The sequence below is a fragment of the Astyanax mexicanus genome, chromosome 11 (assembly GCF_023375975.1).
Source record: "Astyanax mexicanus isolate ESR-SI-001 chromosome 11, AstMex3_surface, whole genome shotgun sequence".
NCBI lineage: Eukaryota > Metazoa > Chordata > Actinopteri > Characiformes > Acestrorhamphidae > Astyanax > Astyanax mexicanus.
In genome coordinates, this window is record NC_064418.1 from 2,393,534 (window position 1) to 2,420,595 (window position 27,062).

The 27,062-nt window shown below is 38.5% G+C and overlaps 1 protein-coding gene across 2 annotated transcripts in view; it reads left to right on the forward strand.

Annotated features, from left to right (window-relative positions):
- Nucleotides 1-27,062, forward strand: part of il1rapl1a (interleukin 1 receptor accessory protein-like 1a) — a 136,165-nt gene that overhangs the window by 16,113 nt on the left and 92,990 nt on the right. For both annotated transcript variants that reach the window (XM_022665609.2, XM_022665611.2), the window contains exon 2: nucleotides 11,898-12,003. In XM_022665609.2, coding sequence (XP_022521330.2) covers nucleotides 11,919-12,003 — 85 coding nt within the window. In that variant the 5' untranslated portion in view covers nucleotides 11,898-11,918. The remainder of the gene's footprint in view (nucleotides 1-11,897; nucleotides 12,004-27,062) is intronic.

Genomic DNA, 27,062 nt, shown 5'->3' on the forward strand with positions numbered 1-27,062 from the left:
TTTAATTGATCAAAGATTAAAGAAGTTTTAAATAAAACATTAATTCATATAACATGTACAGCAATTAAAAGTGAGGAAAATGGCCAAAAATAAAGGAGAAGCTGAATCAGTCTCTCTTAATCAGTCCTAAACGAGAAATGATTAAGTTTAACTGAGTTAAATCTTTACATAAGGTCTCTAGGGTTGCAGTTAATGATTAATTGATAATGGATTCTGTCGAGAATCTGTCAATTATTTTTTTGATTTAAGAAAAAAGAAATTAGATTTCAGTATTTTGTTTAATAAACTAAACTGTATTTAAAAATACTTTAAATGTATAATTATAAAAAAAAATAATAATATTTATTTTATTTTACTCTGAATGTAATGAATGCCACCACATTTAAGGTGGAATGGGAAACTTTTGATTAACACAAGCGATGTATAAATTGAGTGAAAATGAGATAGAGCCTTGTTTAACTGCTCTAGCAGGCCCTAAAACTTGTCAATAAGGTTAGGTTGATGGAAACGACCACTGATCTGCTGGTCGAGCTGACATATTTAAGGTGGACAGGAAAACTCGGAGGAGTTAGCTAATGCTAAGTTGTTCAGTGCTCATATCTGGGGAGCGGTTGTGGATTCTGAGGCTGGTAACTCTGATGAACTGAAACTCTTGCTCTTCCTTTCCTGGGGCCTGGGGCGGTCCTGATGAGTGCCAGTTTCATCATCACGATTTTAATGGTCTCTTTTGTGACTACACTTGGGGATACTTTCATAGTTCTTGAATTTTTTGGATTGAATGAACTTCATTTCTTATTATTTAAGTATTTTTTTTTTTTTGCTTTGACTTTGACACCTACATATAAATATAGCCAAGATTTTTGAAACTCCTTATTGCAAATATATTGCAAAAAAAAAAAAAAAATTGGGTATTATTTTAGGGCCATATGGGACATTTTGGTTACTGTTTTTAGCAAAAAGAAAATTCACACTGTTCTCATTTTACCATTTACCATTAAATACTAATTAAATACTAGAGACATTGTTTCTGTACTGTATATTTATTTTACTTCAATTTTGGATATATAGAGTGCATTAATAGTATCATTACATGTTGGCTCAGTGATTAACACTGTTACAATTTGGTGAAATGTGCCATATCATATAGTATAAAAAAAATATATATATATATATATATATATTGTCATATCGACAAAAATATCATATAAAACTAATATTATTTCATTTTATAATTGTGATACTTTATATTTTGGCTATATATCCCACCACTCACTATTTATTCTGAGGTATGAGTGAGTTGTGAGTGTGAGTAGGAGTGTGTGTGGGTGCACACATGCACACGACCTGCACACGCATCTCTGTTTACCCTGATATTTCAATCACTGCAGTAACTAGACGTCTGATTGGTCAGCTCCAGTTACAGCGGGTCATGCAGGGAGGTGTGTAATTGGCTGGTGGAGCAGTGATGGTTGCACTGGGGATGAGGAGGAGTGTGTTAAAATAGCTGCACTGTTACAGACAGGTCGCTTCCTCAGTCTGGAGAGAGAGAGTGTGTGTGTGTGTGTGTGTGTGTGTGTGTGTGTGTGTGTGTGTGTGTGTGTGTGTGTGAGTGTGTGTGTGGTGAGTAGCCCCATTGTTTAAGAATCTCTGCCGGATTGGTAATTAGTCTTGAATCACAGTGTTGTGCAGGCTCTTATTTAGATGTGCTGTGTGTGTGTGTGTGTGTGTGTGTGTGTGTGTGTTCTCTGTATTAATACACACTCTTTTGCTCTGCTACTGTTTGCTGTTATAGAGAAAAATGAGCTATTGGGACTCTGGAACAGCAACAGCTGTTTAGGGTGAGAGCAGGAGGTGCACTTCAAAGCACGAGCATCTGATAGGCAATCATTCCATATGTGTGTGTGTGTGTGTGTGTGTGTGTGTCAATGGGTGTTTGGCCACATTGTAAATGGCTTTATTGACTGAATTCAGCCGGTGTGTCTGAGGTGAATCTAGGACGTTAGCCACATGTACACACTTGCAGGCAAAACACACACACACACACACACACACACACACACACACACACACACACACACACACACACACACACACACACACAGTAGTCTAGTCATCTGTTTCTTCTTTATGTTGCAACTATCGCATCTGTACTGCCAATAGCTTATCTATAAGCACAATATTGATCGATTTTTTATTTTAAACTGATATAGGTTTTACTGTATTTATTGACCTTCACATACAGAAGTATTGTATAATGCATTTAACCCTTTCAGACGCTGCATCCATTACAATGAAGTCATGTATTTTCATTTCAAGTCATGTATTTTATTAGTAATAAAGCCATCGGAGCAAAGTAACAACTTTTTTTTAAACTAGTTTAACTAATTGAATGTGATTTTTATAAAATAAAAAGGTCTATATGAAATATAAAATATTACACACAGGCTTCCAATGCAGTAAATATAAATATATATATATATATATTTTTATATATATATATATATTTTAGTTAATACTAATGCACACTTGACTCTTAAAGGGAATGACAAGTGACTCACTGTCTCACAAGTCAGAATATCATGATACTGATAATAATAATGCACTCAAAATATCTACATATATCCAGGATTAAAGTAAAATAAATGATAGTGGACAGATATACTCTGTCTCTAGTATCATATATAATCATATATAGTCTCTAGTAGATATATAATGGGAAATGAGAACAGTGTGAATTTAGGGGTGGGTGATATGGCAGCATATTTAAGAGTATAATATTGTTTACTATGCTAAAAAATGTTAGATATATTTTGTACATTAATACAATATGTGGCAGTGTGGTCAGCACCAAGATGAATGGTTTGTTGTCATGTGTCACAGATCCACAAGGCCTTGTGTCATGGTGTGGCATGCAATTTTGTACAATGCTTTTTTTGGTCTTTATAACAAGTACTTAGAACGTCCAATGATATGTTAATATGATCCTGTGACCAGTGTCCCTATTGTTTCTGTAACCTTTTCACACTCTAGTGCACTATTCCAACAGGACAATGCTCGCACACATACTGCTAGCATTCCATTTTTTTTTTTTTGAGTTTAATGATTTTAATCATTCTAAACATCCTAAAAATAGGAAAGAAAGTGAGAAAGTTGCAGTAATGATTGCATATCATCATACTGTCCACATACGGGAAGCGGGATCATTCCTGGGTTTGGGAGTGAAGACTTCATTAGAAAACAGCAGGGCTACTGAATGGTGTGTTGGCTGCAGGCGATGCATGGAGAGGTGCTCAGTGGAAGGTGAGGCTCCACAACTCTGGATCCAAATTGAAGTGAAGCCAGCAGAGAAGCTCCAGCTCCACAGGAAGCCTCAGGCTAAGTGCCTGTTAACTTCTGCCTTTTTTTATTTTTTTACTTCTCTTGCTGCAATTCTGTTTCTGTCTTACGTGATTTTTTTTATTTTTTAAATCTATATTATTTTCTTTCATCACTTCTCTTTAGATTGGTGGTGTTATTTCTTCATTTCTGCCACCTGTGCACCTGGGTGTTTGTGTGTGTGTGTGGTTTTGTGTATGTTTGGGTTGTTAGAGGGGTACGCATCACTAAATAATTAATCACCATCAGTACAGCGCCGCATTGAGGGATAGACCCAGGGGTCCCTTGTTAATCAGATCAGTGAAGCGTGAAGACTGTGTGAGAGCAGCTTACAAACACACTCTAATGGACACACACACACAGCTAGTCTTGTGTGTTAAGAATGTGAAAATAATTCTATTTGTTGGCTTTTATAAATGCTGCATTTACTGCATTACATTCTCTAAGGCTGAAAATGATACACCTACATATTAAATGACATTTGACATTAACTTTCTTCCTTTTCCTTTCTTTCTTTAAATGTGTTAAGTTTTTACTTTTTTTTTAAATCATACTTACATTTTTCAGATCATCAAACACATTTTAATAGCAGGCAAATATAACCTGTGTGAATTAAAAAAGCAGTTTTTTAAATGATGATTTAATTTATTATAGAAAAGAAGCAATCTAAACCAGTCTGACACTATATAAAAAGTTGGGCAAAATATTTTATGTAAGTGCTTCTACATCTGGTGTAAAACTAACACATAATGCTAGGAAAAGGAAATCATACTGAATGTAAAACATGGTGGTGGTAGTGTCATTGTTTTTACTATGCAAGGTTTTGCTATGTTAGAACCTGGAAAACTTGCTGCAATTGATAGAATTGATGGCTCTTTAGCAAAAATCCTCAATAAAAAAATGTCCGTCCATTGGTTTGTGACCTCAAGCTCAGGTGTACTTGGGTTCTGCAGCAGGACAATGACCCAGAGCAGACAAGCAAATCTCTATATGTGTGTGTATGTGTGTGTTGGGTGGTATATCACAGTGCCGAAGTAGCACAATCAAATGATATTTATCAAATATACTATTATTATATAAAAAAAAAAAAAAAAAAAAAAATATATATATATATATATATATATATATATATATATATATATATATATATATATATTTCACAGAGTAATCTTTATATTTGACTATTTTTAGCTCTGTTCCAAAATAGTGATAATTAGCTAATGTTAAATTGTTATGCTATGTATTATCCCCCTGGTCATAATTGTGACAAACCATAAAAGTCTTTTTCACTTATTTATTATTTTAAAAGGTCGCTAATAAATAATAAACAGGTTTTTAATGACATTTTTGTTTTTTCCTGTTTGAAAAAAAAATACTCAGCATACCGATATTTTATAAACAAAAAAAAACCCTCTTATTAGTGCCGTATATAAGTGTAATCCATTCAGCTTCCATTCATCCATCTTCAGACTGGTTTTCCCTCTCAACACATATTAACTATCAGTGCGTAATGGTAGAGTGAGCATTCGATTCCATTAGCTTCACTTTCGATTAGTTTCATCTTAGCAACCACCTAGCAACACCTTAGCAACCAAGGTCGATACCTTAGTAACTGCTTAGCATCATCTTTAGCAACCATTATCATTATCCGGCCATCTAGTTGTGTTTTTCCTCTGATCATCTCACCCACTGCCCGTTCCCTAGCCCTGTTTCCACACCCTGGTTTGCCAGGTATGGAGCACAATAGCAGGCAAACACAGCTTCCTGTGGCTTTAGCATCTTTAAAAAAATGATATGTGCATGTAAAAGTATAAACAAGCTCTGCTGCATAGTGCACTTTCGCTGGATACACATAGTCTGTGGCGTATGTTTGACGCAGAAGTATAAACTGGTCTTAAGGTCCCAGAAGGACTACAAGACAGATGCTGAGCTGGCTAATTGAACTCGAACTTGAACTCTTCTTGTGCTCATTTGTGTATGTTCAGTGTCCTCAACCTGGCAACCTGCATGAGCTTTGTATCCAGGGAGGACGGTGTAGGATAGGCAACAGTTTAGAGTGTTTTAAACTGGATTGCTGTAGCATTGATACACACTTGCTATCATTTAAAACATATTATTTGTTTAATTATAAGAGATGCTATGACTTCTGTAGCCGGTTCATTTCTGTAGCATATAAAATGAGCATTGCTAAAGAACAGTTGATCCTCAGTTTTATAAGGATATAATCCCTGGATAAGTGCTATACTGCTGGTTCTGGTGTTTTTTTTCTTATGATAAGTTAGCTAATTAGCTAAATTAGCTAAAGCTAAAGATTCCGGGTATACAGAGGGGTATATACACACTGTCCCCCAGCACCAAGCACTGATACTCAGAAGCAGCGGTAGGGAAAAAAAAACCTGTAATTCTATCACTTTCTGTGGTTTTGATAACCTTGTGCACACACACACACCACACGCACACACACTCTCTGTGTGTCAGCCTGTAGCAGTGTTGATATGTGGCAGATTGGAGTATGCCTTTGGCTGGCTTGAGGAAGCTGCAATTGGCACACTAAATAATGTAGGCCAGCAAAAGTCTCTCTCTCTCTCTCTCTCTCTCTCTCTCCCTCCCTCTCCCTCATTCTGTCTCTCTCTCTCTTTCTCTCCCTCTCGCGCTCCGTCTCCCTCCTTCTCTCGTCCCCTGTGGAGTGTCATATAGATTGCTCTCAATGTGGACACTGTCTGCTACTTCATGGTCTCTGCTTTAAGAGTCTGATTGTCCTTGACTATGCATGTGTGTATAAGTGTGTGTGTGTGCACTTTGTGTGTGTGTGTGTGTGTGTGTGTGTGTTTGATGGAGACAGTTCATAATGCATTGCTGTTCCTCTAGAGGCACTGTTCTATTTACTGCATGGTAAATGTGTTCACTGTCAGGCTCCAGGCTGTGGAGAGTTTAAATTGGATTAAAACATAAAATCACCACATCAATCATCCACAGCAGTGCCTGCCAACATGTGTGTGTGTGTATATATGTGTGTATGTGTGTATATAAATGTATATATATATATATACTTAGGGGTACTTATATGTTTTAATTCAGTCACATTGAAGAGTTCTCCATTATGTACGGTCTGTTTAAGATCATCCACAGCATCTCAATCACTAGGCGACTCATTTTTTAAACTATTCACAGTTTTGGTCATTGGGTCATTGTCCTGCTACATAACCCAAGTACGCCTGAGCTTGAGGTCAGATACAGAGGGCTGGATATTCTCCTTCTTCAGGATTATCTGGTAAACAGCAGAATTCCTGCATGTTATCCAGGCACTACCACCACCATGTTTATAACCACCATTTATAACAAAACACACACCTTCCAAAAAGTTCCACTTTTGTCTCGTCAGTCTTGTAAAGAATATTTACCCAAAGTCCTGGAGATCATCAAGATGTTAGTTGGTAAATTTGTTGTGTTCATTTTGGTCAGTGATTTTTGCCATGGCTAAAAAATCCTGTTGAGACCATTTTTACCCTGTATCTTTATTATTATTCATTATTCATTATTTATTAACACTGATATTACATTAACATTCACATGAACTAAAACTAACTGAAATTATAGTTAGAATGCGCTTTGTTTTCGTCTTCGATAATTTATTAATAAGAGTTTTTGAGTTGGCAATTCTGGTAAAAATGTGTAAAACCTGTAGAGTTTATGGGGTTTCTGAATTTATTTATGTTTTTCTCTCTGTGTGTCTTATGGCTAGGTTTTTATTTTTATGTGTTATATATTTTAATGTGACCTTAATTGAGGCAAGTAAGATCTGCAGTTCTTTAAATGTTGTTCTGGGTTGTTTTCTGACCTCCTGGATGAGTTCTTCATGCCCTTTTGGAGTAATTTCGGTCAACCGGTCACTCCTGGCAAGGTTCACCAGTGTTCCACATGTTTTCCATTAGTGAATAATAGCTCTCACTGTGGTAAAAATGACTTTATAACCTTTTCCATACTGATAGGTATCAATGAGTTTTCCCGGAATTAATCTTAGTGTCTGTTTTTGTTTTTAAAACCACACAGGTTAAATTTAGTTCATTATTTTGACTAAAAATATACCTATAGTCAAGTACAACTGCAAGCTGCATTATCCTCTGTCTTCTTCTGCTCCCCTCAGGTGTTGTGTGGGTGTTGTGTGAGTGTTGATAAGGCTCCTAAAGAGGCTGCCAGATAAAGAGAACGTATAGAGAGAGAGAGAGAGAGAGAGAGAGAGAGAGAGAGAGAGAGAGAGAGAGAGAGATCAGTGTATACAGTACATCCAGTAATGTATCAGAGCTCAGTAGGATTTATAAACACTCTGCTAGCTGAAATGTGTTCCTTTAAAGTAATGAAACATACCAGTCCTGCTTAAAATATATATAAACATTTAAAAACACACACTGCTGTTGCTGCAGCTAAGCCAATCAGCTCTCCCTCCTGCCCCTCCTCTAAACCCATACATCACCCAGTGCCCCTCCCAAACTACTCCTCCCATTTTATAGCATTTTTTTTAAGCTTTATTTGAAGATGTTGTTTAAAATGCAATGTTTTTAGATAGGGCAGCCTAGAAGCTATGGGCTATAAGTTTATTAATATTAATATGTGTGTGTGTGTGTGCATGTTTATAGTAGCTGTGTTAACATGCGTATGATCTCAGGATCTGGCAGTATTAAGTGTTTCAGTGGTGGAGGCTGTTGGAGTCACGTAGCTCCAGGCCTTGTGTGGGTTATATATATATATATATATAACCTGCATACATAGAAATATGCATAGTTCAGCCCCCTATATTAAATATATAAGAATGAGCTCTGGAAAAATGCTCTGGAAAGCACAGCTCTGGAAAAAATGAACAGAGCACTTCAGTTTCTGAATCAGTTTCTCTGATTTTGCTATTTATAGGTTTATACTTGAATAAAATAAATGTTTTTGTATTATTCTATAAACTACAGACATCTCTCCCAAATTTTAAATAAAAATATTCTCATTTAGAGCATTTATTTGCAGAAAATAAGAAAAGGCTGAAATGATAAAAAAAGACCTCAAATAATGCAAAGAAAAGAAGTTTCTATTCATAAAGTTTTAAGAGTTTAGAAATCAGTGGTTTTTAATCACAGTTTTAGTTTTCATGCATCTTGGCATCATGTTCTCCTCCACCAGTCTTACACACTGCTTTTGGATAACTTTATGCTGCTTTACTCCTGGTGCAAAATTAATTCAAGCAGTTCAGTTTGGTGGTTTGATGGTTTGTGATCATCCATCTTCCTCTTGATTATATTCCAGAGGTTCTTAATTTGGTAAAATTGAAAAGAAACTCATCCTTTTTTTAAAGTGCTCTCTTATTTTTTTCCAGAGCTGTATATTATATATGTACACATGCATGTTTGCCCATTTTCTGCGAGCACTGATGTATTTTGTATGCATTCAGAATTAATTTCTCTTAATTTCTCCTCTGGTATTGTGCAGCCCTGTCTCAGGGTTTATATTTTACACACATTTTCCTTCCCTCTGTTTCTCTTGGCGTGATCATTTGGGGGCTTGTCCGTTCTGCATTTGCGTAAAGCTGCGTTTGGCCACCGTACGTCTGTAAGAATGATATGGTAATTAAATTGCATTGTGCTGGGTGTATATAATGCAGCCCTGCACTCGCTCTGACTGAGTTGGATTTATATATATATATATATATATGCTGGGTTTATTCCGTTTGGTGTGAAATGTTAAAGACTGCAGCAGCGTCTCTGTACCGGAAATGAACTTGTGCATTTAGCAATTTGTCTTCTGAGCATCTGCAGCCTGTATATACTGTAAGATAATATATTGGCCCGGATTTATGCTAAAATTATCCAAATGAGCAGAGAAAAATAGGGTAATACTCCCTGCTGTAAAGCTGTAAAGCTAATCTTTATCCTTTGCACATAGAGGATGATGACCAAGATTCATCACAAGAAAATAAAGTCAGCAACACATTTTATATTAAAGATAAATCAAATTTTAAGCCTAAATTTAAAATCTACAGCTCTGGAAAACTAAACAAAATAAGAGAGCAGGTTTATATTTGAGTAAAATGAACATTGTTGTTTTATTCTATAAACTACAGACAACATTTCTCCCAAATTCCACATAAAAGTATTGCCATTTAGAGCATTTATTTGCAGGAAATGAGAAATGTCTGAAATAACTAAAAAGATGAAGCAGAGCTTTCAGACCTCAAATAATGCAAAGAAAACAAATTCAAGTTCTTTAAAGTTTTAAGAGTCCAGAAATCAATATTTTGTGGAATAACTCTGTTTTTTAATCACAGTTTTAAACATGCATCTTAGCATCATGTTTATCTCCACCTGTCTTACACACTGCTTTTGGATAACAAAAAACAGTGGAAGTATTGTGGAAGACTGCTTAACGTTTTTGAGTTCCACCAGCTGATTAGCAGTATCCTCAAACTGAGAGGTTTATTTTTTTCTCTTTCCGAAAATGTATTTGACCTCCACACTTCCCCTGAATAGACATTTTCTTAAAAACGGTGCACACTGTATAAACTAAAAGTGTGTCTGTGTTTAATAGCCTTCATTTGCTTTGTGAATATTCATTTTTTTATTCTCAGATCTTTAAAAAGTTACATAGAAAAGATCCTTTGCAACCAATTTCAGCCTTTGCTACCAACTCTTGGGGATCCCAATTAAAACTGATGATTTTAATTATGTTTTTTTTATTTAATAAAATGCACATTAACTGTACATTATGATATTCTGATTTTTTTTTATTAAATACAGAAGCTGTGTTTACTAGTAGCTCAGCTTCTAGCAGGAACAGGTTCTGATTTGAATAGAGTCTGATCTTTAATGGAAGCAGTTTCCCGCCATCATCTCCATTCATACTTCTCTTCCACAAATGCTGTGAGAGTGTTTTGACCTTTGCCCTGAATAATTCCTAGAGTTTCTGCAAATTTGGACCTTTAGCTTTTTTTCTGGATCAAATGTTAAAAGAATTGTGTTACAGAGTCGCTAGTTCTCTAAGTTTTATGTGTTCAGCTTATCTTCCAACCCCCAGAAAATGGCACTCATCAGCATGCTCAGAGACTGCACGCTCCCTTAGCTTAGCGTTGCCCTCTGGAGAAAAGTGGTGAAGAGGAAAAATGTGTTCACTTTTCTGCTCCAGCATTTAATGAGCAGCGTGATCTTGCATACAGTAAGAATGAAAATACAGAAAAAAGACTTTATACTGTATGTCGTAAATAGAAAACCACTTATGAATAAAACAATTATAATTAAATGAGCGATGCTCATTGCTATCTTACACCCCATCAACAGTCTGTTTTCACATCTTGCACCTGCCCCTTTTAAGAGCACTATATAAATGATCTTTGATTTAATTTGATATTAATTCTGTTATTTACTTTCATGTGTTTATTTGCAGTTTATATGCGTCAAAATGTGCAACACAAATTGGTTATATAATTTTTTGTTTCTATTTAATGTATGCAACTCATTCACTAAAAATGATAGCTTTAATATTCATAGTTTTTTTGTTGCAGTAATATATTCTTGTCATATCATCAAGAATATCATTATGGCAAAAATATCTTGACATATTGAGATAAAATTTTAGGGTTATCTGGTCCATCTTTGTATTCCTATCTTTTCCCGTGCTTGTCTGTTTTCTCAGCCATGTGCTTCCTTGCATGTGGCTCTGTGTTCTCCTTGTCTACGCCCTTGTCTTCAGTGCTCCCACGTGTCGTTTATAGCTCCGCCCCCTCGTTACCTGTCCCTAGGTGTTTCCTGTCCTCTTTCATGTATATATAGCCACTTTGTTTCAGCGTTTGTTTGTTGGTTTTTGGACATCTTCACGTCAGTCAGATTGCTAGTTAATTTTTCTTGCATTTGCACAGCATCTATAGTGGAACATTACATTTTTTTCTAGTTATTGTTATCACACGATTGTTGTTGTGTTTTGTTGATCTCAGGGCAAACTAATGCTAATGCTAATAAAAAATAAAACAAAGCAAATTATACAGTAAACTACAGTGTGTAATTAGTCTTATGCACACTTCATAAGTGTGTTGTAGCACTGTTAAGCATTGTTAGGACCACTGGTGTGTCCTAAAACCAATCAGCCAATCGGTGCTCAGCTCCCCACGAGCGCTAACACCACCAGCTAATGATGGAGGAATATGCTGCCGTCCTCTCTTTCCTGTGACCTGGTTAACACCATTACCCAGAGCTCAGCATGACGCAGCAGAGTTCTAAAGCCCACACTTTCATCTCCAACACACGTCTCAGAGATTTGTGTGCAAAACGGGTTGGCTGTAGCACGTCCTCGTCTGAGCGCTGCCGTATTCCGCCGCTAAAAGCTCACTTCCTGTTTTTCATAAAACCCTCAGGAAAGCAGATTTGTCTGTTGAGTGTTATGCAGCGTCGTGGTGGAAACGTGACGCTCTGTGACGGGTACATAACTCACCCTCTCTCTCTTTCTCTCTCTCTCTCTCTTCTTTCTCTCTCTTCTCTCTCTCTCTCTTTCTGCAGGTCGGGCTGGAGGAGGTGAAGATGACAGCTCTTATTCCTGTGCTTCTTCTGCTCACCGCTCTCTCTGTGTCGTTCACTCTGAAGGTGGTGTCTAAGAGGGGTTCAGGTAGGCCCTGTTCTCCGCTGCCTCTTCCTGCCGCTGCTGCTGCTGCCACTGCTGCTGCCAGTCACGATTTCTGCGCCCCCACAATAATAAACTAACAGTAGATTTAATTTGCGATGATCAAAGCTGTGGCATTAGAAAGGCTTTACTTGGCATAATTAATGTATTAAATGCTAATTTAATGGTGCCCTTGCGTTTGTGTGTGTGTGTGTGCGAGTGTGTGTGTTGTGTAGTTCTTAGTGGAGACCAATTAAATTACAAGTTACATAAGAAGCATTTTTAGTATGTCTGTACTTTTTTTGATTTGGAGGTAATTATGCAGTATCATAATATATAGCCTTATACATATTTTATATCTCATTTTTTTATTATTTTTTGTATGACTGAGTTGGACAATGAAACTGAAACACCTGGTTTTAGAGCACAATAATTGATTGTGGTGACGGACAGTTCTGGTGGAAACAGGAGAGTTGAGGTGCACATTGAATTCTGCGTGATTTGATCAGCCGTGGTTTTATGTTTTTTGGATACAATCCAGGTTAGCACCCGAACATCCCTTTCAGACAGCTTCCTCTTACAGCGTCCACAGTTAATCCTGTTGGATGTGGTTGGTCCTTCTTGGTGGTATGCTGACATTACCCTGGATACCGTGGCTCTTGATGCTGCATCACAAAGTCTTGCTGTCTTGGTCACAGATGCTCCAGCAAGACGTGCACCAACAATTTGTCCTCTTTTGAACTCTGGTATGTCTCCCATAATGTTGTGTGTATTGCAATATTTAGAGCAGAACTGTGCTCTTACCCTGCTAATTGAACCTTCACACTCTTACTGCTCTTACTGGTGCAATGTGCAATTAATGAAGATTGAACATCAGGCTGCTCCAATTTAGCCATGAAACCTAAAATCCCACACTAAAATGACGACAGGTGTTTCAGTTTCATTGTCCAACCCCTGTAGGTTTGTGACATTTATATATATAAATATATATATAAATATGTGAATGTGTTTTTGGTGCACCAACCATTCTGCACAATCCTCTGGTCCGTAACCTCAATAGTGCCTCATTAGCGGAGGGCCTGTTGTGTCCATTTACATTTTTGGACAAAATAAAGCGAGGCTGTTACGTTGTCGCGTAGCAACGGATGAGCTACAATCAGTAATTGTGAACCTACATAGTGCAATTATTGTATTTGGTGGGTCTGTCTGACAAAAAAAAAAGTTTATGCACCTAATAATCTGGAAAATTCTGCATAAACTCTGTGTCACCTGAGTAATTTGCATATCCTGCAAACTAACAGAGTGTCCTTTGTGTGCGGAGGCGCCCGCAGATTGAGGTTTTGATGTAAAATGCATTTTTTTCACGTGAAAGAGCAAACTGTGCTTCTCATCTCTCAGCATCTTCCTGCACCTCATTATCTGGAGTACATGGTGGCCTTGGCACTCATTTCATGCTCCTTTTCCTTCTCATCCACTCACCAAAATACACACACACACACACGCACACACACACACACACACACACACACACGCACACACACACACACGCGCTGGCAACAGAGTAACACCTCTAACAGATGGCTGCTTCTGCTCTCTTCCAGACCTATGCTCTGCTGCAAAGTTCTCTCTTTCTCTATGTGTGTGTGTGTGTGTGTGTGTGTGTGTGTGCATTTGTTCATTTTTATACACCTTCAAGACTTTGTATGAAAATCAAAGACAAGCAAGGCCAACTTTCATCGCCAAAAACAACAAAAAACGGTCCAAAGCTATTTTTATATGAACACTCAGTGTTTCGTTCCCTAAAACAAAAAAAAGGTAAACTCAATTTTTGTTTTTCTGTTACTGAGATAAAAGTAATGCTCCACCTGTTCTGCATGTTCTGAACTCTGATTCACACAGCAAAGACTCCAACTCCCAGCATGCACTCACAACTCACACCGGACCCTCTGGACTCAAGCTCTCCGAGCTTCTGATTGCTCACACCTGTCTGTGTTTGTATAAACACCCCTCTGTTTCACTTGCTCCTTGCTGAGTTTTGTATCTAGTTTTCTAGCTCTTATACTTAGTGTTTCTATTGTTTTTTGACTATTCTTTTATCTTACCCTGTCTATTGTTTTCTATTGTTTGTTAATCATTGCCAAAACTATTTTTTGTGTATTTAGACTACCGCCTGATTTAACCTGATGAAACACATCATGTCCTGACAGTCCTGTCTGTCTGCTCTTTATTTTTTAAAGAGTGAAATAATAAGGGTACATTCTGTCTAATGTCCTGCAGTCAGGCTCTCATAAACAGCAGCATGTGTAATTTTGTACTGCTGAAACTGATAATTTACTTATGATTCACAGGAAAAAGTGAAAAAGTTTAGACTTTTTTAAAGAATTCTCAATCAGACATCAAACTAATATCATTTTTGAAAATCCTAACAGTACAGTAAACTGGTACACGATCACATGACTAATTATTTAGACACCAATTCTGATGAGTTTCTGATATAAATACGTTCATTTGGGGTGCGAACTAAGGATTTAGAGTGAAGTAGGAGCTGCTCATCCATCCAATATGTGGTGCTGTTTATTGAGAATTTTTTATTTATTTATTGAGACATTCACTCACTCTGGTTTAAATATTAATTCTGTTTTGAGAAATGCATCAAAGTGACTTAGAAAAACTTAAATAAAACTCATATATATATATATATATATATGAGACTGGTTTGTATGACTGGAAATAACTAGCTGGTAGCGTTTTAAAGATGGCCACCAGGTGAACAGCCCACTTCCAGCCCACTTCACTCACTGACTCGGACACTTTATATATAAAAAGATGTCTCTCTGAAAGTGTGAAAGTGTGTGTGTATATATGTGTGTGTGTGTGTGTGTGTTCACTTTTGTGCTCCAAACAGAAACAGTCCCTCACACCCCTCACACATCCACAAACTCTCAGAACATCAAGGATTCCCCCCCGACAGGTCTTCAAAGACTTTATTGTGCAGATTGGTCAGGGTCATGCTCTGATTGGTGCTTTTTGTGGTAAGTGGATAGAAAGTCACGCTCTGATTGGCTCTTTCATGGCAGGTTGTGTGGAAGTGGATGTGGAGTGCATGGCAACCTCTATTTAGAGATTTAAGTGATGGAATGATGCTCCGGCACTTCTCAAAGAAGTAGAATCGCTTATGGGGGAAAAAAGGAGACACATGCCCGTCACTGCACACTCCTCACACTCCTCACACACTCCTTACACTCCTCACATTCTCCTCACACTCCTCACACTCTCCTCACACTCTCCTCAAACACTCCTTACACTCCTCACACTCTCCTCACTCTCCTCACACTCTCCTCAAACACTCCTTACACACCTCACACTCTCCTCACACTCCTCACACTCTCCTCAAACACTCCTTACACACCTCACACTCTCCTCACACTTCTCACACTTCTCAAAGAAGTAGAATTGCTTATGGGGGAAGAAAGGAGACACATGCCCGTCACTGCACACTCCTCACACTCTCCTCAAACACTCCTCACACTCCTCACACTCTCCTCAAACACTCCTTACACTCCTCACACTCTCCTCAAACACTCCTCACACTCCTCACACTCTCCTCAAACACTCCTTACACTCCTCACACTCCTCACACTTCTCAAAGAAGTAGAATTGCTTATGGGGGAAAAATGGAGACACATGCCCGTCACTGCACACTCCTTACACTCCTCACACTCCTCACACTCCTCTCACTCCTCACACTCTCCTCACACACCTCTCACTTCTCACACTCCTCTCACTCCTCACACTCCTCTCACTCCTCACACTCCTCTCACTCCTCACACTCCTCACAATCTTCTCACACTCCTCACTCTCTTCACACTCTCTTCAGACTCCTCACACTCCTCACTCTCCTCACACTCCTCACACTCCTCACTCTCCTCACTCTCCTCACACTCTTCACACTCTTCACTCTTCTTCAGTTTCCTTTATTCACAAAGACATTCTTTGTGGATTCCAGTTGGATCGTTTTTCTTCTGTAACTTGTTAAATAGCATTTGCAGAGAGTGACAGATGTACAATTTATGCATAGTAACATATTTTGTACATTGGCAACACCTTAGCAACTACCTGGTGCACCTTAGGAACCACCTGAAACACCATAGCAACACAGCATCACAGTTTGGAACACAGACACAATACCAATACTGGATCGAATGGATCTTATCTCTACTTGGTGATGCTGCTCATACTGGTGATCTCGCTCGTTCTAATTGATTATGCATGTATTTAATAATCTAATCAACCCACCAAATCAGTATGACCACAAAAGGATGGACAGGCTTTTTTCCAACATCAAACAATCACTCTCTTAGCAACAAATACACTTTCACTGCATTGTCTGTGTATCAACAGCTTAGCAACGGCCTGGAAGTGGGAACTACTTAAGCTGCTCAACCATTCTGTCTTTTTCTCAAAGCACTTTTCTAGTTAAATATTGTTGCTCAGCTGGAAGAGCATAAGCCCTCCAGCATTAGGCTGTGGAGCAGGGGAATTGCGTTCTCCGGAGTGATGGAGCTCCATTGAATCCTTCGGAGTGGCAGTTGTGTTCCAGAACTAATCATCCAGTATAAGTACCTGACTTCACTGCTGCTGTTGTACAGAATTACAATCAAATCCTCCACAGCAACATGTTCTATAAAGCCTTCTCACATTCTGAGTTTAAAGGCTGTTACTGCAGAAACTGGAGAATAAACCCCTTTAAATAACCTTAATTATAGGACGTATAACCTTAATGATGGACGTATAGCATATAAAGGTTAAAAAGTGGTTATTTTTCTGGTAAGCAAGTTTTTTTTACCCACTTCTATACCATCCTTTACTCCATATAATACCACTTACTACCTATATTACCCTGTACTACTTCATAGTCTCTATAATACCCTAAAATATCTGTTACACCCTATACTACTCTATAGTCCCTATACTACCCAAAGTTTCTGTTACTCTCTATACTAGCCTATAGTTCCTATACTACACTTACTACCTGTAATAACCTATAGTTCCTATACTAGCACTTACTCCCTATAATACCCTATAGTTCCTATACAAGCACTTACTCCCTATATCATCCTATACTAGCCTATAGGCCCATACTGCCACTTACTCCCTATAATACCCTATAGTTCCTATACAAGCACTTACTCCCTATATCATCCTATACTAGCCTATAGGCCCATGCTGCCACTTATTCCCTATAATACCCTATAGTTCCTATACTATCACTTACTCCCTATATCATCCTATACTAGCCTATAGGCCCATACTGCCACTTACTCCCTATAATACCCTATAGTTCCTATACAAGCACTTACTCCCTATATCATCCTATACTAGCCTATAGGCCCATACTGCCACTTACTCCCTATAATACCCTATAGTTCCTATACAAGCACTTACTCCCTATATCATCCTATACTAGCCTATAGGCCCATACTGCCACTTACTCCCTATAATACCCTATAGTTCCTATACAAGCACTTACTCCCTATATCATCCTATACTAGCCTATAGGCCCATGCTGCCACTTATTCCCTATAATACCCTATAGTTCCTATACTACAACTTACTCTCTATAATACCCTATAGTTCCTATACTACCACTTACTCCTTATAATATCCTATAGTTCCTATACTACCACTTACTCCCTATAATATCCTATAGTTCCGATACTACCACTTACTCCCTATATCTCTCCTTCACGCACCATGTGGCCTCAGTTGCTCGGTCCTGCCGCTTTGCGCTCTATAACATCCGAGAAATTAGACCGTTCTTGACGCAACAGGCCACCCAACTCCTGGTGCAAGCGGTCGTCATCTCACGCCTCGACTACTGCAATGCCCTGCTAACTGGCCTCCCGGCCTGTGTAGTAAAACCACTCCAGATGATCCAGAACGCAGCAGCACGTCTGGTCTTCAACCAGCCAAAACGGGCACATGTCACCCCGCTGCTCATTGAGCTCCATTGGCTACCAGTTGATGCTCGCATCAAATTCAAAGCTCTTACAATCGCCTACAAGGTGATGACAGAACAGGCTCCTTCCTACCTGCACTCGCTCCTGAAGGCTTACGCTACCTCCCGGCCGCTGCGCTCCTCCAGTGAACGTCGCCTCGCTTTGCCAAACAAACATTCACACAAAGCAATCCAGACTGTTCTCATACAGAGTTCCCCAATGGTGGAACAAACTACCTTCCACTACCAGATCAGGAGAATCTCTCACTATCTTTAATAAACTCCTGAAGACAGAGCTCTTCAAAGAGCACTTACTCTCTTAACACCTCTAACAAACTAACTAATTCTAACCTCATCTCCTTCTTCCTCTCCTTCACTCCTCTATCCTATTATTCCCCTTTGACCTCCTTTTATCCCTATCCAAAGATGGTTTACCTTGAAACTTATTTTACATTGTACTTGACTATTGTAAGTCGCTTTGGACAAAAGCGTCTGCCAAATGTAATGTAATGTAATGTAATGTAATGTAATATCTTCCTATACTAGCATATAGACCCATACTGCCACTTACTCCCTATAATACCCTATAGTTCCTATACTAGCACTTACTCCCTATAATACCCTATAGTTCCTATACTAGCACTTACTCCCTATATCATCCTATACTAGCCTATAGACCCATACTGCCACTTACTCCCTATAATACCCTATAGTTCCTATACTATCACTTACTCCCTATAATATCCTATAGTTCCTATACTAGCACTTACTCCCTATATCATCCTATACTAGCCTATAGGCCCATGCTGCCACTTACTCCCTATAATACCCTATAGTTCCTATACTAGCACTTACTCCCTATATCATCCTATACTAGCCTATAGGCCCATACTGCCACTTACTCCCTATAATACCCTATAGTTCCTATACTACCACTTACTTCCTATAATACCCTATAGTTCCTATACTAGCACTTACTCCCTATAATACCCTATAGTTCCTATACTAGCACTTACTCCCTATATCATCCTATACTAGCCTATAGGCCCATACTGCCACTTACTCACTATACTACTCTATAGTCCCTATACTAGCACATATAGTCCCTATACTACCCTATACTAGTACTTCCCACCTATACTACCCTATACTACTGTATAGTCCCTACATTACTCTATAATATCTGTTACTCCCTTACTACCCTATAGTGCCTATACTACCACTTACTCCACATATAATCCAATTCTACTGTGTATTCCCTACACCACCCTATAGTATCTGTTACTTTCTATACTAGCCAATAGTTCCTATACAACCACTTACTCCATATACTACCCTTTATTTCCTATACTACCACTTACTCCCTATACTACAGTATAGTCCCTAACTTAATAAATGCTTAATAAATGCACCAATGCTTAAGTGTCATAAAGTAAATCACAGAAAAACCACAGAAGCTGCACTTAAATGCAGACTAATGCTGTACTAATCCCCCCACACACACCCACCCACATACTCTCACACACACACTGCGTATGCCCATCCCATGTCATTAACTCTTCTATAGTCTCCCAGTCGTTCTCCCTTTCTTGTTGTTCCTAGTTTCTCCAAATGCTAATGATGGATTAACTGGTGCTCTGGCCTGAGGAATTGTTCTCTCTTTATTCTCTCGTTTCTTCTCGCTCCGTCTCTCAGGTCCCTTTCTCTTTGCTTCCCGTCACGTCACTGTGACCCGCAGACCCTCTCGCTTTCCTCCGGGAATGAAAGACCCCAAACACAACACACAAGAGGACAATCCCCCCTTTTCTCTTCCCTTCTTTCAACTGAGACTTATTTTTTTCGGTTTTCCACTTCAAATGTTTTCAAGAGAAAGAAGAGAAAAAAGGAGAAATAGGGACGCTCTCCCTCATTGGTCCACTGAGCCACCTGCTCGCTCAACGAGCCGCCTCAGATTTCCGCCTCCATGGCGACGGAGGTGAGTGGGCGAGAGGTATGGGAAAAGATTGGGGAGGAACAGTGGAGGCATTGTCGGGGAGAAGCCGGCTCCTCGGAGGTCAGCGGCGGTCGGGAGGAGGTCGAGAAAAGGTCGGAGAGAGGGAGGAGAGCCAGGCATTTCAGCAGCAGGGAGTTACCATGGAAATGTCCTCACTTTGCCTCATATATTCATATAGAGACAAAGCGGAAGTTCACGAATGCATTCAAATTAAGATTGGTGTGATTGGAGCTCGGAGGGAAGCGGAGAGTTCTGAAACTCGCTTATCTGCAGAATTTAATAGATCAGGGCCAGACATCAGAGAGCTGCTGTGAAATTAAAGCTGTACCTACAATAACACACACACACACACACACACACACACACTCCTGATCGACTGTGGCATCACAGTAACATGCAGTCAGACAGGAAAACACAGAAAAATAACCAACATCGTTTTAACAGCAGTTTTCCTCTCACCTGCTTTCCCTGATTTTTCTCATAATTTTTCACCTTTTTCACACTCAAAAGCTGAGACTTCACTGAGCTAACTTCATCAGTGATGTTCAGACCAGATTTCATGACTACTAATTAATTATATTTTAAATCAGCAAGCAGCTTTTATTATAATATCATAATATAAGTTACAGGGTTTGGCCAATGAAACTGAAACACCTGTCATCATTTTAGTGTGGGATTTTAGGTTTCACAGTTAAATTGGAGCAGCCTGGTGTTCAATCTTCATTAATTGCACATTGCACCAGTAAGAGCAGAGTGTGAAGGTTCAATTAGCAGGGTAAGAGCAAGAACAGTTCTGCTCTAAATATTGCAATGCACACAACATTATGGGTGACATACCAGAGTTCAAAAGAGGACAAATTGTTGGTGCACGTCTTGCTGGAGCATCTGTGACCAAGACAGCAAGTCTTTGTGATGCATCAAGGGACGGTATCCAGGGTAATGTCAGCATACCACCAAGAAGGACCAACCACATCCAACAGGATTAACTGTGGATGCTGTAAGAGGAAGCTGTATGAAAGGGATGTTCGGGTGCTAACCCGGATTGTATCCAAAAAACATAAAACCACGGCTGATCAAATCACGGCAGAATTCAATGTGCACCTCAACTCTCCTGTTTCCACCAGAACTGTCCGTCACCACAATCAATTATTGTGCTCTAAAACCAGGTGTTTCAGTTTCATTGTCCAACACCTGTACATTGGGGTGATAAATGCCTTGATGTGGTTTTATATACCCATTTACAACCCCAGCCTACACTAGCTGGATATGTTTACCTGTTTACACACACACACACACTGTAAGCCTTCTTCATCATTTCTGGGATATTGTTTGAGGTCATGCACAGGTCGTGCACATTTGTAGCTTTACTGTGAGTTCAGCTCAGCTTGCACTCAGACTTAACCTCGTCTAGTTTATTTATCATCAGATTCCAGAGTAAAAGTGCATCTCTGCTCTATTTTCATTCTTTTTTTACCCTCTCTCTCTCTCTCTCTCTCTCTTTCTTTCTGTGTCCATAGTATCTATAGTTTCTCTCTATAAGCCTGTCATTATTTCTCCCTCTCTGTTTCTTTCCCTCTCTCTCTCTCTCTCATTCTCTTCCTCCCTCTCTTTTTCTCTCTCTACAGAGAGCAGTAAAAAATGGAAATGTACTGCAGTCTTTATGGGTCTGGGTGATTGGATTTGCATGGCGCAGAGCCAGTGTGAACACACACACACACACACATGCACACACACCCATATGCGAACTGAAACAGGATCAGTAACTCAAAATCAACATGGCAGCTTTATTGGGGTGCAGTTGAATGTCTAATCTAAACAAGCATTTTGAGCTGCACACACTGCGTCCTACACTCACCGCTTACCTTCTCTAAACTCTGTGTGCTGCTCGACTGAGAGAAACAGAGAGACAGCAATTAATATCACTACCTAAACATTTTCACGCATGATAACTAAAATTAATATATGGTGGATGAAATACTTATTGGATATCTTGCTGATTTTTGTAAGTTTGCCCACTGATAAAGAAATGAACTTGATTTTATGAGCTTAATTTTAACAGTGAGAGATAGAATATCAAATAATATCCAAAAAAAAAATCACATTTTTACCACTGAATACATTAAATAGCCTATTTAATAATAAATAAATATAAATATATCAATTCAATTAAATAGTGCTGCCAGACCAAGTGTCGATAAATCCTCTTAAAAGTTAGGATATTAATTTATTGAGTTTCATATCAATTTCAGTAAATCCAACTAATAATGTTATAACATTATGTACATATCATGCACCCCTAGTTACAATATGCATTACCACACTGTCTTATTAAATGAGTGCAATTGAATGCCTTCAAATATTTAAATGTTTAAACATCCTGGTATCCTGATCACATATTCAAAACCATCATTGTTTTATTTAAATTATTCTCCTTATTGTGATGGGCACTGCTGCACCATTGGAAACAGGAAAAAGAGGAAAAATAAGTGTTGAGAGTTGGGTCCCGAAACTCCAGTTCCCAGAATCCTCAGCGGTGATCAGTGGCAACCAGCCACACATGTGCATCACTCTATATAAACCCCAGTCAAACCACACATTCCTGTCGCACCTTTGTAGAGGGGTGAGCGGTAACAGAGGGTGTGAGAAAAGAAAAGAAGAGATCTGAAAAGAAAACCATAAAAAAAGTTATAAAAGACCTAAAAAAAGAACGTTTTTTTTTTTTTAGTTTTAGTTTGCTTTATTTAAAGCTATTTTATGGCATTTCCTTTGTTTTGTTTCCCGCCTTTTTCTTGCACTTCTTCAGGGTTCTGTTTTGCACCCATTTTCAAGTCTCTTCTGTGGAGAACCAAAGCAAGTTCCACAGCACATCCTTTTGATACAAACACTATTAAAACATATTTATAAAAAATTATAAACTAAAATAATCAAGTAAACAAATGATTATAACTATATCTAAGTAAACATATCTAATTGAAGATAAATAAATAAATACATTTAAAAAACAACCATTTGTTCTACACCTGGATCCAATGCCACTCATAACACTTATTATTCTTTTTAATTTATTAGACTGAACACTTAAAATGCGTTTATTGCTATTTTCAGCCGCATAATTTTGGTTGCCAAATATTAATAGCAACCCTATGAAAATGTGGTTGTGCGTATATGTAGTACCACATATTTATTGATGTCAGAACAATGTCAGACAGGAATCACAATAGTAAGTGTAGATTTATAAGGGGTTAATTATTCTGTACAAAACTAGAGAGACTCAATCAGCATCATCCAGGTGAAGAGTAACACAGGAACACAGGGCTGGATTATCTGCTGTGTCTGTGAATTTTAAACCATTCAGCCTTTTTACGCAATTACTGGAGCTGCTCCTGGACTAAATAGGTCAACTCTGAGGAGACTCGTTTTACACCAATATTCACTTCCTGAGAAAAATACGAGTCCTGTACTCTCTCAGGCTCCCGGCGCGAATACGAGAACAGGTTACTGAGGTATCAGATACTCTCTACTCTACTCGTTCTGCAGTGCATTGTCTTTACCTTTTCCCCGGAGCCCCGTCAGTCTTCAGACCAGAAAAAAAGACTTTTATTTTCTCTCTCTTGATTTCTGAAGGCTGTAAGGCTGTGACATTTAATTATGTTCAGTTCTGACTGAGTGACTGACTTTCCCATATCAATAAAATTGGCTGTGTTTCTTGACATTTCATATCAGCTAACACACTCTCTCTCTCTCTCTCTCTCTCTCTCTCTCTCTTTCTCTCTCTCTCTCTTTCTCTGTTCTCTGTCTTTCTGTCTGTGCTCTCACACTCATACTTTCACAAATGTGGCCTAAATATATTTGCTAATACACAACTTCCTAAGACATTTAAAGAAAGAAAAATAGACTTTAATAAAACCCAGACTAGAGGCTAACAACAATAATTAAATTGCTAAATGGGAAAAGTGCTGATTAAAAGTGAGGCAGAGTGAGATAGACTGTGGTAGAGTGAGTTCAGAGTGAGGTAGAGTGAGGCAAAGTGAGGTAGAGTGAGGGTAGAGTGAGGTAGAGTGAGGCAAAGTGAGGTAGAGTGAGGGTAGAGTGAGGCAGAGTTGAGGTAGCATGAGATAGAATAAGTTAGAGTGAAGTAGAGTGAGGTTGAGGTCCACAGTAAACACACCCCAAACTACTTCTACTTCTTAGCCTGGGAAAAATTAGTGCAACCAAGCCAAGTGCTCCTCAAACCTTTGAAAAGCTTATTAATTAGTTATTTTAGGACTTTACTAATCATGTTTGACATTGATATTGGGAAATCCAAATGCAATATCACAATTTTTTTAACGTTAAACTCTTGTCCATATATGAAGACACTGCCTGTACCATCTATTGGTCACATGACAACCTTACGCTCAATTGATTGAAAACAAGATGGTGGGAATCCCAGTCAACAGTTTCTACAGCCAATCCAGACATAAACATGGGCCAAGAAAAGATTTACCTACTGTAAAAAGCTAAAATGTAGTTTTTGGACTAGAATGCATTAGAATGCATTTTCCAATTCTTATTCCCAAAGCTGGAATAAGAACCATGTTTATAAAAGAGAGGTGTGAAGAACCTCATCATGGTGAAGTGGTAGTTTACCAATTTTGCACGTTTTCACACCTATAGCACTTTTGCTTTGGTCTGAATCAGTTAAAAAGTGCAGTGTTTTTCCATTGCCTTGGTTTGTTTTCACACACAGAAAAATGCAAGTGCATCAAAAAGAAAAATGTGCAGTGCTTTGGACTATCTCTCGCTCTCTTTCTCTTTTGCTTGGTGTGCATTTTTTATTTCGCCTAATTTGGAATTAGTATGTCCTAACAAGTATATAAACTTTCCAAGAAACAATGTCCTCATATGGGAACAGTAGATGTTTTTAACATATAAAATATTCTTGCCATTTGGGATTAGAAGGACCCAATAAGTCCAAAATCAAGATTTTAGTTTTTACACCCACACCCACAATCCTACACACAGCACAAGCACAGGACTTTGTACACGGCCTATAACAGCTTATTAATAGGTCAGTAATTGTGTAATTCATACCTTCACCAGTTCTCCTTTGAAACGAGCTTGTTTTCATCACCAAAGGTGAAAGAGACACAGAGACACGGAGAGTGAGAAACAGCCGAAGAGAAAAGACGAGATGAATAGAAAGAGAAAGGGAAGGGTAGCAGAACCCCGGGGAGAGAGAATGACCTCCAATTAGTGACAGTAACATGATAACTCGTGGCCAGCAGCAGTAGATTAGCATATTTCATAATTGATTATAGACGAGCGTTGGAGGACGAATATTTATTCAAAGCTTGTTAAGGCCAATTTGAAGAAGAATTAATGAGGAAATGGCTGGAAACCAAATCCTTGCTTTTCTTTCTATGCATTTCTCCTCTACATTCAGCACTGAATTATGGGAATCATGGAAATGCCAACATGCCTTTGTTGAGTGAAACAAACCTCACAATACTGGACATGACCTTGGTCCCAGAATATTACAGCACTAATTTCTTAGATCAGATCAAGATAAATAATCAGTTGATGTGTGACAGAAAAACTGAGAAATTAAAAAATACAAGAATGTTATCAGATTTCAGTTTCAGAACAGAAGTCAGTTGTCTAAAATATCATGATACTAATAATAATGCACTACAAATATCTCCAAATATCCAGGATTAATGTAAAATAAATGATACTGGACAGATATAATCTGTATCTAGTAGATACTGTATATAATGGGAAATGAGAACAGTGTGATTTTTTTTTTACTAAAAACAGTAAAAAATAAATACCCTGATGTGATAATTAGGGCTGGCTGAAATGGCACAGTATTTTAGGGTATAATATCGTTCACAATATTCAAACATATTGCCGATATTATTGTGTACAGTACGATATGGCACACCCCTGCTCAGTATTCAGCAAAGGACTAAGCAAACTGAGGGGTATTTATATATATATATATATATATATATATATATATATATATATATATATATATATATATTAGGGAGGGCAGGTAGAGCCAATTAGTAACTTGGGGAGCAGGAACGCCTAGCATCACGTGATCAGTGGAGTCAGGGAAGTCCGGTGTGGGCGCATGCTGGGAAGTTGGCGATATTATTGTGTATAATGCGATATGGCACACCCCTATTCCTCACCAGTAAGAAGAAAAAATAATTGTGATTGATCGACTAATCAAACAAATAATTGGCAAATAATTGATTAGTCAGCATCTAAAATAGTCATTAGTTGCAACCCTACTTTATTTGCTGGTTGCAAAAATCAGATTCCTACCTAAACACTTTTTGAACTTGGAATTTTCTAAAGAGAGTGCCTTACAATCTGGTGCTCCTTATATAGTGTGAAAAATACGGTAAATAACCAAGAATCTAATCAGTTTAGCAAATCAAAATGTATGTTTTGGGTTCTTGTCCTCCCTCAGTGTCTAGTTACTGCTGGTTTTCTGCTCATGGCGACATTATTCACCAGATAGAACCCACACCTGCTCCATTACGGTTGGATGATGGTGGTTGGAGAGTAGCTCAGGTCACAAATTTACACTTTTCCTCAAGCGTGTGCGATGCGGCCCACAGACAGAGCTGTGGCTGAGTCAGTGGTGTAAAAGTGGAGCAGGGTCAGAGGGTTAAACATTTCTGGCAGTTGATTCTGCATTTAGACTGGTGGTGCTGGGCTTCCCTCCATATTCATATTTATACTCATATTCATATTCTAAAAGTAGCTGGAGCTGCATGCTGGTAAAGACCCCACTGCGTGTGCTATTTCTGCTATTTAACCACAGCAACAAAGCAGGTACTGTACTGAGATATACAGTACTGTGCAAATGTTTTTGGCCAATCTTCATTAATTGCACATTGCACCAGTAAGAGCAGAGTGTGAAGGTTCAATTAGCAGGGTAAGAGCACAGTTCTGCTCTAAATACTGCAATGCACACAACATTATGGGAGACATACCAGAGTTCAAAAGAGGACAAATTGTTGGTGCACATCTTGCTGGAACATCTGTGACCAAGACAGCAAGTCTTTGTGATGC